A 19,496-nucleotide genomic window follows, 5' to 3' on the forward strand; every position below is an offset into this window, starting at 1 on the left:
GGGCAAATATTTGTTGTTGGGACCCAAAATTGACCACCGTGCACGTTTCATTATGACCCCAGGAACCAAGAAACCTTCTTGATAGCTTATGAGTTGTTTAAGAAAAAGATAAATCACAGATTCCAGCCTCTTAAATGACAATATTTGTTGGTTTTGGGTGGATTTTTTTCTGGTAGAAAAGTAAACATACTGTATTTGTGTTTTTGACTGTGGCTCAAAAGAAAGTTTCTGCCATTTTCTGACATTTTATAAACCAAACAATCCGTTGATCATTAAAGAACGGTATTGCCAGGAGTAGTGATAATAAAAAGAAACAGTGGTTGCAGCTGGCAGTCAAATCTAAGGCAAGGCAAGGTTTATTTATATAGCACCATTCGTACACAAGGTAATTCACAGTGCATCAAATCTAAGTATCATAGGCTGAGAAATCCTGGTTTTTAGTATAAACCAAGCTCCAAAATGCTGAATCCTACATTTCCCATAATGCAACCCTATCTTTTCATTACACCCACCAAGCCCTAGTTTGTTCCTCTCACGTATCACCACTACATTCAAGTCACTGATCTAAGCACCTGATTCTCTGAGTCTCTGTCCTGAAAGACTCCTTTAACAATCTGGATGAAAAACTGTCGAATTAACTGAACTTTGGGTTTAAAATCGGCGGAGAGCTCCTTTAACTGATCTGCTTTTTGTCTTCATGTTTTGATATGAACTCCTACTACACGAGTGTACAGCCCACAGTCAGTCTTGCTCACTAAATGAATGCCATGGAAACAGAAAACCAACAGCGTAGGCTGTGTGGAGTTAAAATAAAGTCAAAATCTCATGAAAGAGACAGAACAAATTAATGAGTTCTGTGTAAGTGCTCCAGATGGCACTGGTCCAGTATCAAACCAGCAGACTCACATGCCAAACCTATTTTAATCTTGACTTCAAGACAAAGCTCTTCATTGTTTAAATTTACTCATAGTTCCACATTTTCATCTGTTAGGTGTATTTTCTAATACTTTCTAATACTGCAATATTTTGGAACCACTTCAGTTAAATCCACCAAGGTCACCTGAGCTCAGACCACCATGCTAAGCTCTACTGGCCTGATGAAAATTTAAAGCGTGGAGTCATCTTATCATGCAAGGTTTTCCGAATGTTAACATGACATACACACATGGCTCACCCATCTGCTTGTAATTAATGTCCTCTTTACCCCGAGGAGTTCTCACTGTCTTTAGAATATTGTATATTACAGGCGGGATAATTACACAATCATTGTTTATTTATTTATTTATTTTTTATGTAAAAAAATAAAACCATTTCTCCAGTGGTGGAAAGGAACAAAGTGTGTGTATACTTAATTTAAGAATCCTTTACTTAAGTAAAAGTATTAACACAACAATTTGAAAATACAAGTCAAATTTCTGCATTTTAATTAAATACAGTAAAAGTAGAGAAGTTTTACCGTATCAGCTAAATGTGCTTGAAGTTCTTGCTCTGCAGGAAAATGGTCCCTGTCAGTGATATCATTATGACATTATTAAACTGTTAATTGATGCATCAGTGTGCGAGTAGCATTTTACTGTTGTTGCTGGAGCAGGTGGAGCTTGTTTTAATTAGTGTGTGTACTGTTTGGTAGTTGGACGCAGTGATTCCCAGCCCAGGGATGAGACCCTCTGAAGGATCAGAGGGGTCATGAGATGATTAATGAGCGTGACATCGGGACCCAATTAGACACTGTGCTTTCGCAAAGGGTCACAGTCCAACAACAGCTGTTTAGGAAGATCTGGTTTATTTTTTAACAAGGCATTTTTTATAAGCTTATCATGTTTTTTTTTTAATGCACTTAAGTGTAGTGCTTAAGTTATTTAACTTCCCACAGCTGTTTGACAGCCACAATTACTATTGATTTGCACATTAAAGTCTCACAAATCATTTGATCATTTAATCACAAGCTACAACCTTAAAATGGTGCTTAAATCTTAATGCGTCTGTAATAATAATAATTTATATATTTCCATTACAATCATAAAGGGACATTTTGTTTTTAAGACTTATGTATTTTTACTGAAGATTGTTTTTTAATGCAGGACCTTTGCTCATAATGGAGTATTTTTACAGTGTGGTATAAAGTAAAAAAAATCTGAACACTTCTTCCACCACTGTATTTCAGATGTCTTCGGGGACCCATGAGCCCAGTTTGGGAAACGCTGCTCAAGTCAGCTGCAATTATGCTGTGAAAATACCCACAACTTCCCCAGAGCCTGCAGCATACCACCATCCCCTGCCAACAACAGCATCCACAGCACAAACAAGACACAAATAGCACTTTCTCAGTTTGAGTTTTACTTTACTGTCCACACTACCAATGATAAATATCCTGCAACACAATACAGCTTAGAGTCACAAACATGCTTAAAATAAAAATATAAAAGACCGAACAAAATGATTCAAGTTAGCGTCGGGCTACCACATGAAAACAGATCCAACATTATTGCACATTTCTGTACATGGCCTGGTGTAAAGTTTGGCAAACCAGGTCTCTATAGAGTCAGGACCGAATGTTCCGAGTCCTGTGATCAGTAATGGCCCTGTGTTAAGACCGCGCAATGAAACACAGGCAAACAGGTCAAAAAAGGTTAACAAAAAAACATAAGGCAGATTATCTTAGAAAAATAATCCTCTCAGTAGATTCAAGCCAGAGAAAACTAAAGCATCAGATAAACAAAGGCCCTGAAATACTGTGTATGAGCGAGATACTGAATTAAAAACATTTACTGGTGAAACTATGACATTACTCTTTCTCTCCGCCTACTTCTACTTACTGACACCGATGTGTATCCACCCTTATGTAAAACAATCCCTGATGACAATAAACACAAATATTGCTTTGGTACACACAAATCCAACAGGATTTATGATGCATCCCTAGGTGAATCTACTGATTAACAACAGTTTAAGGCAATGTATTAGATGGTTACCAACACAAAAACTGTCTCCATTTTTTTTTTCTTTGATCAGCTGAAGGGTGATGTAACTGTACAGACAAAGCACTAATGTCAGTCTGTGACTGTCAGTTTGCAGATACCAGTCAAACCGAAGAGATGTGAGTTTGAGAAGCTGTTTTTAGAATTATTCCTCTGGAAAACATTAAGTGATAGATTTGTATTTCACATGTTTGTCCTAAAACAACACTCATGCCCATTTGTACATTAAAACAGTTGTAGCTTGTCGTATTAAGTCCTTCTGTTCATCATGGCCATTTAGAGAGCCCTTCTTAACGTGCTCTCAAAGGACGAGATGGGTGAAAAAAAAAATGCACATTCCAGATAAAAATGGATTTCAAAGTTCAGATAAAGCTAATATGAGGCTTCTGCAGCTTCATATTGTGTTTTTGTTTCAGTGCTGTGCTGCTGTGGACAGCTGAGAACATAAATAGGGAATTCTGAACCCAAAACTAACTAAGCAGATGCCCGCTTCATTCAGCTGAGGCCTCATATTAGCTTCAGCTAAACACAAAATGAGGACCGTGGATCCGTCCCCTCCATATCTCTGACATTGGAAGCACATTACGAAGGCGTATTTTAATGGCCAGTATGGGCAGGAGGAATGTTTACATCGAGCAAAACCTGACTGTTGAAAAAAAATGTGAAGCTGTCCTTTACTGTAAATACCAGAAATCAATTTGTAGAGGTCACCAATAAAGTCTAAACGTGCACCGGCTCATGTCAAAAGCCTCTTTGCATGAGTCTGCAGCTGCCTTGGAACCATGATTGAATGCTGGGCTATGTGTAAATTGGAGAAGACAACCTGCCTAAAGTAGTGCTGCTTTGTTAGTAAAATAAATCATGTTTAATATTGGCAACTTGCCCTATAAAGGTCTACACACATGTTTCAGATGACACACAAACTGTCCTCTCAGCGATGGAAGTCTACGCATCTACAGTGTGCATCAGTAACAATAGTAAAGTTGGGAGCGCAGCCCCCTAAAGGTGTCGTCATCCTGCCCACTGGTCTGCTCTCCTTCAAACAGCATGGAGTCTGGGAGCACCACGCCCTCTAGTGGATCTGGCTGGCAAAACTCCACTATAAACTCCTCCTCGCAGTCCAGCAGCAGCCTGGACCACGCACACATGTCCAGTTGGCCCGCGGTGCCACCGTACTCCTCCGGCAGGACCGAGCGGGGGATGTTACGGTGCAGAGAGCGCAGGTCGGAGCCGTGGAGGATGTACTGTCAGAGAGGACGGCAAGGACACCATGTCAGTGACGTCACCGGCTTCATTATTTAAAGTGGCTATGATCAATATTTCATGTAATGTGGAAGGTGTTACTCATAGCAATGAACCCACAAAGAATAATCTGCCCGACGGAGCTTCATAACTTCTTTCAGCTCTTTGTTTTGGTTCTGCAGCTCACAACTTTACTTTTGGTTCACTCACTAAATGCCATCTGTCCCCCACACCAGACAACACCAGATAGTTTGTGAACACACTGGAGCAACTAGCAGTTAAAGAGCCAGAAATTTCCCTCAGGAGCTTGTGGAGCACAAACCAGAGCTAAGAGGAAAGTGAATATTGGACTTAGATTCATCAAGTGGCCAGAAAAAAAACAACTCTAAATGCTAATCTTGCTCTGTATCTGCTGATTGTGTAAACAAGTAACTGTATGCTAACAGGTTTGTTGTGTTTACAGTTTGTTTCTGTTGCCTCCAAAAATCAAAACTCTGTTACGTGGTATGTTTAAATGAACAAAACCACCCCTCTCATGAAAAGGGTAAAAGAAAAGAAGAGAAAATGCTTGGCCTTCCAGTTTAACTGATGAAAATAGACCGGCATTTTGCAGAACAAGCTGCGGATAAAAGGGAGGCACCCGATTCAAAACAGGCCTTTGTTTCAGACAAAAGAGTCAGAGACAATTCAAGGACAATAGTTACCCTCTCTGCCATCTTCTCCTTCAGAAACGGCTTAATTATAGCAAAGATGCCTTTGAAAATCCTGGGCTCGTTAATTATGTTAACAGCCTTGATTCTGATTGGAAACCCATCCTGTGAATTAGAAGAGAAACTGCATTCAGAATAGTCAGCTGGTCCTTGTCAAGCGGTTCACGTGTATTTTGTGTGCTTATGCAAATATCACACACTCTGCAGTCACGACAAAACTCAACAGGCAGAGCTCAAGAGCCATTGTTTTAAAGTGGCTTTTTTCTCATGTCAAGTCATATTTACTGCTGTCTCATTAAAAAACTAAATCCCCTTTGGAGTAAATGCTGCAATCACACATCTAAGGAAAACAACAAACACATGTACTTTAAACACATCATAGGATGTTACATTTCTGTCAGATAGTATATATAATCTCCATGATCAGAGTTCTTACCTGGAGGATGCTCACAACTTTTTTGGCGAGGAACGGGCCTGGATTGGATGCTTGTGACATTCCCACTCCGGTGTAGTCGGCTAAGATGACGATGCCGTTCACCTGCGTTTCCTCCGGCTGGATAAGTTTCTCCAGAGTCAGATAAATGGCCCTCACATTGTCAACAAATGGATAATCATTTGGTTTCCATTTTCCTGTAAAAGGAGACCGTGGTGAGTAACTGTAGATCATGAGTAAAGCACATACTGGAAGAACTGTCAGTAACTGGCAATTAGTCAGAGAGAGATTTCAAAAGAGCACATTGGGTCTGAGCACTTCTGAGTAATCTGACAGCCTAATGAAGAACAGTAATTATAGAATGGTTAAGTCACTGCAAAACAGCTGAATTGTCCGACCTGGTCGGAGACACAGGATGTATCTTCCGTTGGGGTCCGGCTGCGGCAGGACTGTGAGAAAGCCCAGGTCCAGGACGTGCTTTACTGTGGATGGCTTCAGGTCCTGGAACACCTCTGGCCAAGCTTTACGACCTGCGTGGTAATTGAGCAGCAGCTGCAGGGCACGGTCGTAGTCAAACTTCCTGGCCCGCAGGAAGCGCAGGAGGAAGGCGTCGTCCAGCCTTGTCCTGAGATTGGGCTGTTCCTGTAGAGTCAGGTCAGACAAAATCACAAGAGATTATATATTTTAAATCTTGGCCAAACAAATTATCATCTTGTGCAACAAGATTAGAAATATTATTTTGGCACTTCAGGGACTCTGGACTAAATATATGACATTAATGTCATATAGCTATTTATTTATTTATACTTGAATTAAGTGCAAGTACCTCAAGGCTATACTTAAGTACAGTACTTGAGTAAATGCACTGATTTACTTCCGGTCACTGGCATTCAGTGCTTTCATTACTTGACAGTTTTTGGGGGTTATAGGGACAAAGTCTTCTAATTTTTGGGATGTTTTCTATCAAGCTGACCTGTCCTACTTTAAATGTTACTGACATACAGTATATAGCACATTTTTTAATGGTTTAATGGTTTTTATGGAGTCTCAATATGGCATAAAATCACAAAGTAAAACCTTCAGTATCATGTCTCTCAGAGCTTGGACATCCCGGAGACGCCACTCTGGTTTTTCCTGGAGCTCCTCCCGTGCCTTGGCCACCAGTTCAGGGGTCAGGGTGCAGGAATAGATGGGCGGAGGGGGCCCCGGGAACCAGCTGTGCCCTGCAGCTGCTGATGGGTCCACTGGAGGAGACCGGAGGTCGATGGACTCATGCTGATCGGCCATGGACTGACTGGGAGAAGCTGTTTAGAAAGCAACACACAAAGAGGCACTTAGTGTGAAAACACTACATCTTAGACAGAAGCTAACAGTGCCAGCCCAGAACCAAGAAGTACTGAGATCTTTTACTGCATTTTAACATAATATATACCCCATTTAAGAATAATATATGGTACTGTGCTAAAATTTTAGGCACTTCAGATGTTTCACAATAACATTCCTCTTTCCTCGTTTCTGGGTTTCTTGGGAAATAATGAAACTGCCATGCATACTGAGGGATCAATAGAGGTCCAACAACAAGGTTTTTGCACTGGGTCCCCTCTGGAGAATTATCCCGGATTCCATCCCATCCCATGGGAGTAGAAGTAGCACAGAAATACTCAAGTAAAAGTACCTCAAAACTGTACGTAAGGACAACACTGAGGTAAATGTACTTAGTGCATATCCCACTACTGCATATGCAGTGGTTTAGACCAATTAATACCTGAACTGGTTAACAGATATTGGACGTAAAACGTTCTCTGACACCTGGGAAGCGCAGGAGAGTTCCCTACAAAGCCGCACAAGCGTTAACATGCCCGCTGTTTGCGTTTATTCAACAGTGAGTCAGAGTCTGGCTAATTCAACCTGACCCTCAGCTCAACCACTGCGACAGAACTAAACTCAGGATAAAGACTGAATACCAACCCGAAAATGCGTTTAAAATTAGCCCTCTAGGACAGACGTAGATTGTGAGCATCCATTGGCAAGCGATAAAATTGTTTAAAAAAAAAAAAACAGCCGTAACGACTCAAAGCAGACCCACAGCGTCGGAAAAAAAATCACAACGGACCTGTCAGGAAAATCCTTTTTCCGGGTGGAAAAATGGCGCTCTCTCATTGGTCCATTTACAACATGTGATACGCTGTGACGCAGCGGAGCCGTCGTGCTGTACGTCTGTTGTTTTGATTGCTGTGCTGCCTTCACTGACATCCGGAAAATAGCAAACACAATGAGTAGCAACATGAAACCACTGGTTCATGAGTTTTATATAGAATATTAATCTGGGAAGTAACTACAAACTACAGTATAACTGTAAAATATATGTAGTGGAGTATAATACAAAGTAGCAGAAAATCTAAATTCTTACTTTTAAATTTACTATCCACCACAGATTCATGCAGTTTTTAAATTTCCTGAACAGGTTATATCTATCGTTTGGTAAATGTTTCTATAAATGAGTTAGTTAAACCATCTGTTTCAGAGGGTTTATGTGGCCTACATTTCTTTTTCACATTTTCCCTGGATAGATTGGATGCGTCAGTTACATTTGAAAGCAGTAGATGGCAGAGTTTTACTGCTTCTTACTCAGCTGCAGGCTGCTGCTCTGTCACTACAGGCTACATGACATGTCAGTATCTGCAAGGTATGTTTGCAACTTCAAATCTGAAAATTTTAAAAACACTACATCTAACTAATCACTTCATATTCATGTAAGTGTTTGGTGTTTTTATTTAAAAAAAAAAAAAGCTTTGTTTAGATGTCTTTAGGGGTGACCTTCATGTCTGAGCCGTCCACTTGTGTACCGCTGTAATGGTAATCTAACCTATGTGCTGCATTTAGACTTGACTAAGTCCATCAAATTGGCATTAGCAATGGGGTTTTTTTTGATAAAGAATATAGGAATATATCTTTCAAATGGTCGTCCTTTCTTTCTGTCTTGAATCAGTGCTATCTCTAATGATTTTATGGCAGTTTATCAAGCTGAAGCAACATGTTGCAATAGGCTATCAGTGAACAAGCAGGACTGCCACGTTGGACCCATTTTTCTTCCTCGAGAGACTTAAAAAAAGAGATCATGTCTGATCTCTGAGAATGTTCTATCCCATTCATTCCTCAGTAAGCTCTTCTCTTATAATCATATGTAGTATAAAATATGGTCTGCAGAAAATGTAAAAATAGATCTTGAGATTTATTAATTCATGTTCACATTGTAAGGCAAAAACAATGCCTGTTTTTGAAAGGCAGTACAGGTTACAAGGCACATTTTATTCCATCAGTTAAACCATGACAAAGTACTTAACAAAAAATAAAATATATATTTTTAAAAACCAATACAACATATTATTGGGAAACATCCTCAGTGTGTCTGCTGCACCACAGAGTTCACCATATGTACCAAGATTTCTTGGTCTCAGTTTTAACATGTTACATTTTACTACTGTAAATATGCATTTTCCAGCAAATAGAACAAACCACAGATATTTTAGTCTTGTCACAGAATATTTAAGAGACCCCAAAAAGCTGAACTCATTCAAGGAATTTCCTTTCTCTAGCTTTGATAAAAATTTCTGAGTTCATGACTGAAACAATTTCATCACTAATGAACATAAAATAAAATACTGTGCAACACTAAATACATGACAATGTAAGGCCAGTTGTAACATTCATAAAGCACTGACATGATCACATCACCATGTCTAACAAAAGCCTTACTGCACACACTGAGGCCATGCTAAAAGAAGTGATGTTACGCAGTAATAAACTATACATACAATAATGCACGTCGATCTTACAGAACAACAGTATGCCTGGGAAGTTTTGCTTATAGCTTTCGCTGAACCGTGAAGCTCAACTGCAGCTGCATGTATGAACAAACAGATCCCTGAAGACTCAGATTAGCAATCTGCAAGGAACACAATTGCAATTACATTCTATATATTTAGCTACTTTATTGTTTCAGTCAAGTTAACAGCTTCAATGCTGATTGTGTATAAACTTACATATAAAGACCCTGGTTTAACACAATAAAAAAAAACTGAAGGAATAAGGATTCAGAGGGTTGTTAGATGGCCTCTTGCTTTGTAATGGTAGGCTGAGGGATGGAGGTTGGTTGCTTGGGGGCAGTGGCTATGACCCCCTGAGCCATTTTATAATGTTCTGAACTGGAGGCAGTAGGTGGAGACGGGATTGGGGTTTCAGGAGTGGCTGAAAAGTGGGACACAGAGAACAGGAGCGAGTTAGAGGCAGAAACTGCAGCATAAGCAGGTGTATATTTACCATTCTGTGGTATAACATGTCTTGGGGCAAAACAATTTTTTAAGATAAGGAATAAGCACTTTTGTGAAATTTCTCAGAGTATTAAACACGTTAAGAAAGAATAACAGAAGTTCTCTTTGACAAAATAAGCCAGATTAGTTTCCATGAAGAATTTAGAGGATTATTCTGCCGAGCCTGTTTTCCCTTCCAGCTACCTGACTAGACTGCACATGGAGCTGTGAGAGGAAAACTTGATAGTCTCTGTTAATCAAAATAAAACCCATTTCAGTAGGTGTAAATTAATGCTTCTGTTCACCTTGATCAAACTGTGGTAGACATACTGTGGCAGTGCAAAAAGTTCAATGTTTAAGCGTTTGTGCTACACATGTAAGGACATTTTTGTTTAATGTGTTGTGCACTTACAGATTTGACCATTGTGGATCGGCGTTGGCATGTTGCCGGCCACTATAACATTGCTGCTGAGGTGCTCTTGAACCAGGTGAGGGTGCAGCGAGTGAGGTGCATGTGGAGCTTCATTGGCAGAACCTGAGAGACAAAACACACAAATATACAGTCGGTCTTAAATGTGACTGCACAAAGGATGCCACAGTCCTCTCTGTTGTTTGTATTGTTAATACACATGGATTTTGTCATGTTCTGCTATGGTTAGTCACAAATAATCTTAACGAGCTCACCTCCAAGAAGCATTTCTTGTAGCAGGTTGTCGATCTTGGCCATGCCAAAGAGTTTGACGAACTGGATCTGTTCAATCATTTGCCAGGTGATGCTCTGTAACGTCGGCAGCAGCAGGAGCAGCTCCCCGAAGCGGCCTCGAGAGTCATACTGCCTGTCGTTGATGTAGTCCTCCAGGCTGACCTGGACCTGGTATCGCATGCGCTTGATCTTTCCAGGGTCACTCAGACCTTTAGCATCTGTGGGCAAATAAAAGCAGGGGTGTTTACAAATAGAAGTCTGTTAATGAGTTGTAACTTTTCATCTGTATACAGCATCTGAGGGGCTTTCTTCACACGCACTAGTTTTTAAACTTCTCACAGATGTTTCTGGCTTGAAAAGTATCTTATACAATCCAGAAAGTTGGTCAGCAGTCGTACCTGGGTCAAAGAAAACTATGGCTTTCAAGCAGGCGTATTCATTGTCGTCTATCTGAAGCTCCTGGAAGGGAAGCACCAGCTCGTCCAGGATCCTCACTGATACCCTGCCCACCTCCAACTCTGGGCAGTTTCTGGGAATGATGTGGTCATTTCCTGCGGGAGAATCCCATTTTGGGGAGAAATTGAAAATGCTAGATTAGAATTTCTTCCAGGATGAGGTTATACTGTTTTTTTACAGAATTGGGCAATGAGTGTTGACAGCATGAGTGCCGTAAAATACATGTCCATGTGTCAGTTTTACCTAATAAGAGGATATCTTTGTATAGCATGGACCTCTTTGCAGCACCGAGCAGGAGATGTTCTCCAGCATGAGCTCGCAGCAAAGCCACCTGAAACACATTGAATTCATTTACATATTAGCTGTGTGATAACTCGTTCTAAAGTCAGTATTATGTCACATGAAGTTCAATGTGTAAACTGAAGCTTTAGGGCGAGAGCATGAGAAAAAGCCTGGTGGAAGACACTGGTTCCCTCACTGATATAACATCAGCAAATCAGTTACTAAGGCCTGGTGATCACACTGTTAATGATTCTGCATTTTTTTTTCCAAGAGGGATATAACTTTAAAACAAGCTCATCATATTCTAACTCAGGATTAAAATACATTAACCACAGTGGTTGAAGAGTTTAAGGTTCTGAGAGATGAAAACTCCCTCGTAGTCCTTTATCATTCATCTTCTTTATTCTAAAATATTTTCATTTATGTAGGAAGAACATATTCAGTCAGTCTATACCTGTGTGCTCCTGAAAGCCCACAGCATGGTTTTGAGTTGATGGCTGGTTGATGAATGACTAGAGTGTCTATACAACTATGTACACTGTGTCTGTCTATGAGTCCTACCTGATCATCCAGGGGCAGGTCACAGAAGGCTGGGATGTACTTAGCCCACTCCACCAAGACCAAGAGCTGCTGTTTCATGGACTCACACACATCTGTGATGGTGGCAATCTTTTTGGTCCTTATGTCACCGTTCAGTATAGGAGCAGGGGAGGTGATCTACACAAGGCAATGCAGACGTGAAATCACTTGATGTCTTATCACAGGAGATTAGGAGCAGTTAGATGTGAGTTGATTTAGTACCTGTCGTGACAGCACGTCTGCTTGGATGAGTGCATTGATGGACGGTAAACTGCTGTCTTCGTAGCTGGATCTCCTGGTGCTGATTCTGTCTCTTTCATTCTGCACAGCTAAAAACAAACACATGCAGGAGAAAAATGTTCAATTCTCATGCAGCTGAGCAAATTTAAAATGTTAAATTTCCTTATTTTCTGTGTTGGAACAAAAACTGGATCTGTTGGACGCTGTGTAATTTAAAAGAAAAATAAGTCTTGCAAGGTTGTCATGTTTATCAGTATATGGCTATTATTGCTTGGAAGTGTTTGCTCAGCATAAGCTGGGCAGAGACTTGAGCGCTTCTACAGAGTGAACATTAACAAAGTAGTACTCTCCAGGGTATTGCAACACATTCAGACGAGTTGTGTCAGTTCAGTGGGGACAGCTGTGGCTGTGATTTGCTGATTAAATGGGTAATTTAAAATGTTTGTTTGTTTGTTTGTTTGTTTCATAGATTCAGTCAGTCTTCTCTGAAAAGATAAACGTCTCCTACCTTCTTTCTTCATGCCAGCTCTGAAGCATTTCTTCAGTCGGCAGTATCTGCATTGATTTCGCTTGTCTTTGTCCACAATGCATTGTCTGTTGAACCTGGAAAATGAATGGAATGAGTCTGTGCTGTGACACGTTCAAAAAAGAAACTTGAACGAGTGAAGCCATTAGAACCAGATCATTAGAACGACTGGTCGATTAACCGTTCAACACAAAATTAATCTACAACTATTCTGATAATCGAAGAATTGTCATTTCTTTGAGTAAAAAAAAAACAGGCATTTTTATATTTTATGGCAAGGAGATTAAGATCGATCAATTAATCAAGAAAATAACAGGTTGAATTGATAATCCCCCCAAAAAAAAATAATTTGCAGAGTGAAAAAGTGTTTCCCAGTTTCTCTCTCCTCCATCAGGTGATCTGCCCTCACCTGCACGAGTACATGTGGTTTTTGCGGACGCTGCGTCTGAAGAAACCCTTGCAGCCGTCACAGCTGGAGGCCCCGTAGTGTTTGCCAGTGGCTCTGTCTCCACATATGGCACACAGGCTGCCTGCTGCCAGGTGGCCGCTGGCGTTCATGTTGGTGTTTTCTGCCGGTGAGGAGTCTGACACAGGGAGAGAAGAGAGACAGAGACCCCTCATCAGGTCAGCAGGCTTTGAGGCCATCGGTTTTAGACGTGTGATATAAAAGCTTAATTAGGTGATATTGGACTGCCATCAAGAAATATGTTTGATCACCAGTTCAGAGGCTGTAAAATAGTGTTTCTATCTGACAGATTGTCAAGCTGGTTTAATTTAAGAAGGTGTGAACGGCCGGACTGAGTACAGTGATCAGCTCCACTGACGGCTGATCAAAACCAGCCTTCATGAGAACCTGCCTGAGTAGCTCAGACAGAGTCAACAGAGCATAATTGATGTAGGCTTGATTACCTCTGAAAAGGCAATCACTGGAGACAGTTTTCTTTTTAACCTCCCTCACAGTCACCAGACCGGGTCAATAAATCACAGAGTATGTCATGACACATGCTATAGATTAAAAATGGCAGGATGACTCATGAAGACTTTGTTGCACGTCTATTTAACAGAGCAGAAATTTGTAAGTGATGAAAAAAGTTGAGTGGTGAGGTAGTTTAAGTCTGAAAGGGAATTTTAGAATCAGGATCACAGCCAGGCGTCATGGGAGGTTGCATAAGTAAATAGGTTGGTGTCACTGTAAGCGCATCTCAAAAAAACTGAGCCCTTTCTCTTCAATTTCGACTGTGGGAACAGACCGTTTGTAACAGGAGAACCGTGATCATGATACTCAAACTACTGCTTCATCAGAGAATAAATATCAGCCCACTGTAATCAGTCTGACACTGCATCACCCTACAAGCTGAAACAGGTTAAAATTGCTTTGACCAAATGACCTGAGCGCATTGAGAACAGAGCAGAGTCTCGTAAATCAAAATCTCTTAATGTTTTACCATCGCACCCAGAGGTGATAAAAGTAGACCACTGCACAGGATCAGCCCTCTGCAAGCAGATGGACAAATGACCCCTTTTTATCACTTCATGCCAGAACTCCCTCTGTCCTCTGCTGACCAAAGTTTTAAATCGGTAAAAGTCTCAAAGTTCAGCGCCAGAGCTGCATATATGTAACTCACCTGTGCCCAAGGGGAGCACTTGCATATTTTCGAACTCCAGCGTAGTATAGGCTGGGTCCAGAGCCTCGCTGTAGTCTGCCATGTCCATGTCTGCCAGTGCTTTGGACAAACAAATTCTCAACTACCTGACAGTGGGGCAGAAAGACTTGTCCAAGAAGCTAATGTGCCCCCCACCCCCTCCTCCTCCTTCTTCCCTTCTCACACCCCCACACACCTCCACTAACCCCCACCCCCCCCTCCCTCTTTTTGAGCCAAGCTCCTCCCAGTAACAAGGTTGCTCCCTGGCCCAGTTGACTGTGATGGAGACAGAGAGAAGACCAGTGACTGACAGCAGAGCTCGCCTCCTTCTCCTGCCTCTCTCTCGTGCCACTAACCAGAGGAGAGGTGGAGTGTCTCCGTGGTTGATGGTTAACCAGCCCCTTCAATGGTGAATCACAGGGTTGTTTTTTTTTTTTGAAGAGATAGCACAACTTTGATATCTGCTGCCACCATTTCTTGGTTCTCAGTCAGTAATGGATAAGCAATTCCTTCATGAGAGCTATATCATGTCAGCCTTTTGCCAAATCACTGCTCCACCACTTTAAACCAGTTCGTTTTATAGGTCACCCTTTCTGTAACATGCTGAAATCACATGCACACAAGTTACAATATCCACATTACGTTAGAAAGCAGCTAAGAACAAACAAAAGCTCAGCTTCATGTGTCTGTGTGGAGACCCACACTGGACTTACAGTTTTTAAAGTATTTGGACTTGAGTATTTAGATTTTTTCATCTCTACTGCATAAAACTTCAGTGATGGATGGATGAAGCGACGATGGGCCCCCAGGGCACAGACATGTATGAGATACCCCCCCGCCCCACCACCACCACCACCGCAAAAACCCACCGCAAAAGAGAGAGAGGCACAAAACACGTTATGATATTTTGTTATAATAACATAAACCATGTTATGATATTTTGCAGATGAGCCAGAACAATCACAAACTGCAGCTGGTTCTGCTTGGTTCACACTGGAGATGAAGAGAGGCAGTTGTAAGGTGCCGCTATACTCTGTCAGAACGACTTGTCAGGTGGTCGAATCGCTGTGGAAACCCCCTCACTCACCCACCTTTCCTACCATGAAATTGGGAGGCCTGTATCTATTTCTATATCTTTCTGCACCTGAGAATCCAACATTCACAGTGACTTCACGTGACTGGCCGGCTGTGCGGAGGTGAGGAAGCTGGCAGGGTTTGGCCTTGAATTCAAGGCCTGTAACAGAGTGTGGTTTGGCTGCTGTTGGGATCTGAACACTTCTTCCACCACAGTAGTCAGATCATGTCAGTCTGTTGCATTCAGACTTACTTCCATGTCTAATACGTCGGTGGTAAATCTTAGTTAATTCTGGCATAATTAACAGTGGAAAATAGCTCTTGCTAAAGCGAAGTGATGCCTTTATGTAAAAGACTTCATTGTTTGTGAAAATGCAAGGTGCACGTGAGGCTGATCCAAAAGCTCCACACTTGTGGTTGGGAATGTAGCCTCGATGATTCAGGGCAAGTTTAAGAATCATTTTTTGAAAAATAAAAAATTGTAAGGGACAGATTCTGCAGGAGGAAGGGAAGTTTGTCATTTCTGAAGTTTCTTGTCACATGCATGTCTCAGAGGACTTAATTAGAATGAGCACCTCCAGATCAACCCGATGAAAAACCAATCAAAAACAAAATGATGTGTTTTTGTAAAAATTTAAGAGGATGCTTTTGAAGGACAATTCACAAGATTCACTGCACTGCAAGAAAACAAGTCCACAATTATGTCAATTTTCATATGAGAATGAAAACCTTTATTTTTGTGGCCATGTCAACTGTCCCTTTGTGTGTGATTCTTATTTTATACATGTAATTATTATGAAGTGGTGGAAGATGCACACATTGACGTCTTTCATTCAAATAAAAAGACAAATACCACAAAAAACATTAAAGGAAAAAGTTCTGCATTCAAAATCTTACATAAGATACATAAAATACAAAAGTGTTAAGTGAAATGTACTTAATAGGTGACTGAATGATCCCCTGGTGTTATATTATTACTTTATTGGATTATCATTACTAATAATTCAAATGTTTTAGGTGGCAGAGGTCAGCTATTTAACTAGTTTATATATTGATGGGAAATTCAGGTTGCATCAGTGCGTCATTATTTGTATGTACAGTATGTTCTGTTTGTTAAAATTTGATCTTCAAAGTAACTGTAACTTCAGTTGTAAAAGACAACTACCAACTTAAGGACAGTTTATTAAGTACAGTACTTGAGTAAACAGTCCCTTTCCACCACTGGATTTATTAATGAAATGAAGCAGAAGTTATTTTCCACTCCTGGGTGTAATTATAATGTAAATAAAACTTAAAACACTGAAATAAATGTGTCACATTTGAACAGAGAACGAGATGCTGATATAATTTCTCACATTTAAAATCCAAACAAAAGGCACAGGTGATGTCAGTTCTGGGTGAGTTTTCACGTGTGACTTTTAGGAACAAACTATCCTGAATCCAATTGTTTTCAGAGCTAAATTCTCTGCTTGCGCAAAGCGGCCGCCTCTTACATGTCACACAGCAAACAGTAGTCTTGTATTTGAAGAGAAAGTGCCAGTACATAACAGCAGGTCAACGATCCCGAGTTCAACCAGACCTCAGAAGCAGTAAACCCCATGTAGGTGAACTTGTTAACCATACACTCAAATTATACTGGGGATCATAAAATTATTTTTCTTCCAGCAGGTAAACACCATAACATTCCTGGAGGCTCCTGTGCATGATTCTGACATGATCTGTTCAATGATTAAATATCAACAAAACTCCTTTCCTACAGTGATCCAAACAGAGAGGGGAATAGAAGTGATCAACCTGTGATTAAAAACCCACAGAAACTACTCTTTTCTGATTATCAGGAATGATCACAGATTTAAATTCATTGATCTTTAGCTCTTACAGTAAGCAAATGTAGTGATGGTCTTTAACAACCTGATTAACTCAATGGAAACTACACTCATGATCAAATAATGATTAGCGGCCTTTTAAACAGTCCTGCAATGCTCAGAGATGATCATTCTGCATCAAACGCAGCTCCATTGGAGCGTGTCGTTTCGTTTGTGTGTACAGAGGTCATCCATTACAACATTTCTTCATGTTCGATCAGTGCTGCTCTTCTGCAATGCCCATATTTGCTCAAGAAGTGTGTTGGTTATTTCAAAGCAGTAAGCGAGTGATCAGAGGGGGCAGGAGGAGGAGGGGATGGGAGAAGAAGTGTGGAGCTATGAATGAGTCACTCACAGCAAATCTTATCTCCCCCGTCATTAAAGTTCTTTTATTGCTATTTCCATCTTAAATTTCTGTGAACTCCTCAAGGAACGGTCATATACAGGACCATAAAGTATAATCTGCGCTGTTATAGCTTTCTCAATCACGAACTGACAAACTGTTCTGATGTGTTAGATAGGGCTGGTTAGCTCAGAATTATCCTATAACTTATCTGCATTTTGAGGTGGGGGGGAGTTTTTGTTAACGTGCTGTCCCTACATTTCCACAGTGGACAGGCTGGATTGACACGTGCAGGAGGCTACGAAACATAAAATAACGATGCAGCAGCACATGGTCGTTGCTGCTGACAAATTTATACACAGTCTCCATTTTCATAATTCAAGACAACAAAGTTCTGCTAAAGACAAATCCGGAAAATCTATGTTTTAAAAAAAATAGTTCTTAAGTCTACATTTTTAGACAGAAAAAAGGTCTTTCTGAAAGTTTGACATGTTGGGAAGAAGCCTTTATCTAATTTCTTGCCAAGAGTTAAATGAGAACATAGATGCCGCTTGTGTGTCTGTGCAGTAAATATGAAGCTAGCTGCTGATTAGCTTAGCTTAGCATCGCAATTGGAACCAGCCAGGCAGGCTCTGTCCAAAGCTAACGAAATCCACCAAAGCTAAACTGACAGGCTGCTGTCTGTAGCTTCATACACTATTTACTGTGAATGTGAGTGGTACTGATCCCTCGTCAAACTCTCTGCAAGTAAATCAAGAATTAATGGATGTAAGTCAGCCTTGCTAGCAGCATGGTTTAGGGACAGAATTGTCATTCAGTGTGCTGTGCTATACCTGCACTGACACGCTAAAGTAAGATGGCAAACACAGTAAATGATAAACTAGCTTAGCATAAAGCACTGTGGTGCATGCTAGCATGCTGATGTTAGCGATTAGCTCAAAGCACCGCTGTGCCCAACAGCAGCCACACAGAGCAGCTAGCATGGCTGTAGCCTCTTTGTCTTGTTAAATATAGAAAGAAAATCTTCATTAAATGTACAAAAACTGATTTTTGGGGACTTAAGAGCAACAGAAACAAGCAATAAACACAACAACGAGTATAAATGCTTTGGCAGGCAAAGTTAAAATTTGTATCAAATGGAAAGAGAAGAGATGGGTCAACATACTTAGAATTTAAAATGCACCATTTGTCAGACCACTATGGCAATAAGATTTAGCTTTAAGTGTTTTTATCTTGTATTATGCTTCAAATACAATGTTTTTATGTTTTTCGTAGTTTGTTTAATTTTATTTCATCTTAATTTTGTCTTTGTGAGTCCAGGTCCCACATTAGATTAAATCTGTGCCATTTTATTTGTTCTATTTTGATTTTGTGAATATTTGGACAAGTGTGTCATAGGAATGTTGTTTGTAACAGAATACAAAAAAGTCTGACCATATTTTCATTGTTTTTGTATTCTCAAAATGTTTGTGAACACAAAATAAATTGGTGATAAGCAATTGTTCAAGCTGAAGCGGAGCTTTTATACACTGCTTTGATAACAGCTGCAGCTCACAACAACTGCCTGACATTTAGCTGTTAAAAACATATTAAATTCACTGGGAGGCTGCCACGCTGAACTGTGATGGGCCAGAGAGTGCTGTCTTATAATCAGTCACCCAAACTCCTGCCCCGGGGCTAAAAGTCAAAGGATCGCTGAGACCTGATGTAATACTTGTGTGATTCTCCCCTTTGAAACTTCAAACTCCAGTTTGTGAACAAAGTCCTGTCTATCTTCTGAATAGGAATCTCCGACCACTGACCAAACTCCATTTGCAACCACTGCCTATTTGTACCTTCTCCTCAATGACTACATTTCATTTCCCCAAGTCCGATCTCAAAGGCGAGCGGCAGGGACGCAACATAGTAAAATCAAAATGCAGGAGCCAGCCGCTGGGATTAAAAGACGATCATGGTGGCCTGGAAGAGTTAATAAGATGAGGAATATACACTGTCTGGGGATCTATTTTGTTTCTTCCACACCACAAGGGAAATGCGAGTGTTTGTAAAGCACATCCAGGAGCGTGTTGATGTTGATAAAAGCAAAACAGAAGGAGACAATGTGCTGGCTGC

General features: G+C 40.7%; 2 protein-coding genes across 2 annotated transcripts; both read right to left on the reverse strand.

Moving 5' to 3' along the window:
- Nucleotides 1-2,317: 2,317 nt before the first annotated feature.
- Nucleotides 2,318-7,483, reverse strand: ttpal (tocopherol (alpha) transfer protein-like). The gene is made up of 6 exons (XM_041057124.1): nucleotides 7,332-7,483; nucleotides 6,441-6,667; nucleotides 5,762-6,005; nucleotides 5,367-5,560; nucleotides 4,925-5,035; nucleotides 2,318-4,222 (listed from the first exon to the last, which is right to left on the reverse strand). Exons 1-6 carry the CDS (start codon nucleotides 7,381-7,383, stop codon nucleotides 3,944-3,946), a joined length of 1,107 nt encoding a protein of 368 aa, XP_040913058.1. The 5' UTR covers nucleotides 7,384-7,483; the 3' UTR covers nucleotides 2,318-3,943.
- Nucleotides 7,484-8,576: 1,093 nt separating this feature from the next.
- hnf4a (hepatocyte nuclear factor 4, alpha) lies at nucleotides 8,577-14,265 on the reverse strand. The gene is made up of 10 exons (XM_041057072.1): nucleotides 14,085-14,265; nucleotides 12,869-13,043; nucleotides 12,442-12,536; nucleotides 11,916-12,022; nucleotides 11,676-11,831; nucleotides 11,076-11,163; nucleotides 10,775-10,927; nucleotides 10,358-10,594; nucleotides 10,086-10,208; nucleotides 8,577-9,611 (listed from the first exon to the last, which is right to left on the reverse strand). Exons 1-10 carry the CDS (start codon nucleotides 14,170-14,172, stop codon nucleotides 9,469-9,471), a joined length of 1,365 nt encoding a protein of 454 aa, XP_040913006.1. The 5' UTR covers nucleotides 14,173-14,265; the 3' UTR covers nucleotides 8,577-9,468.
- Between the last annotated feature and the right edge of the window lie 5,231 nt (nucleotides 14,266-19,496).

Source organism: Toxotes jaculatrix, chromosome 2, assembly GCF_017976425.1.
Source record: "Toxotes jaculatrix isolate fToxJac2 chromosome 2, fToxJac2.pri, whole genome shotgun sequence".
NCBI lineage: Eukaryota > Metazoa > Chordata > Actinopteri > Toxotidae > Toxotes > Toxotes jaculatrix.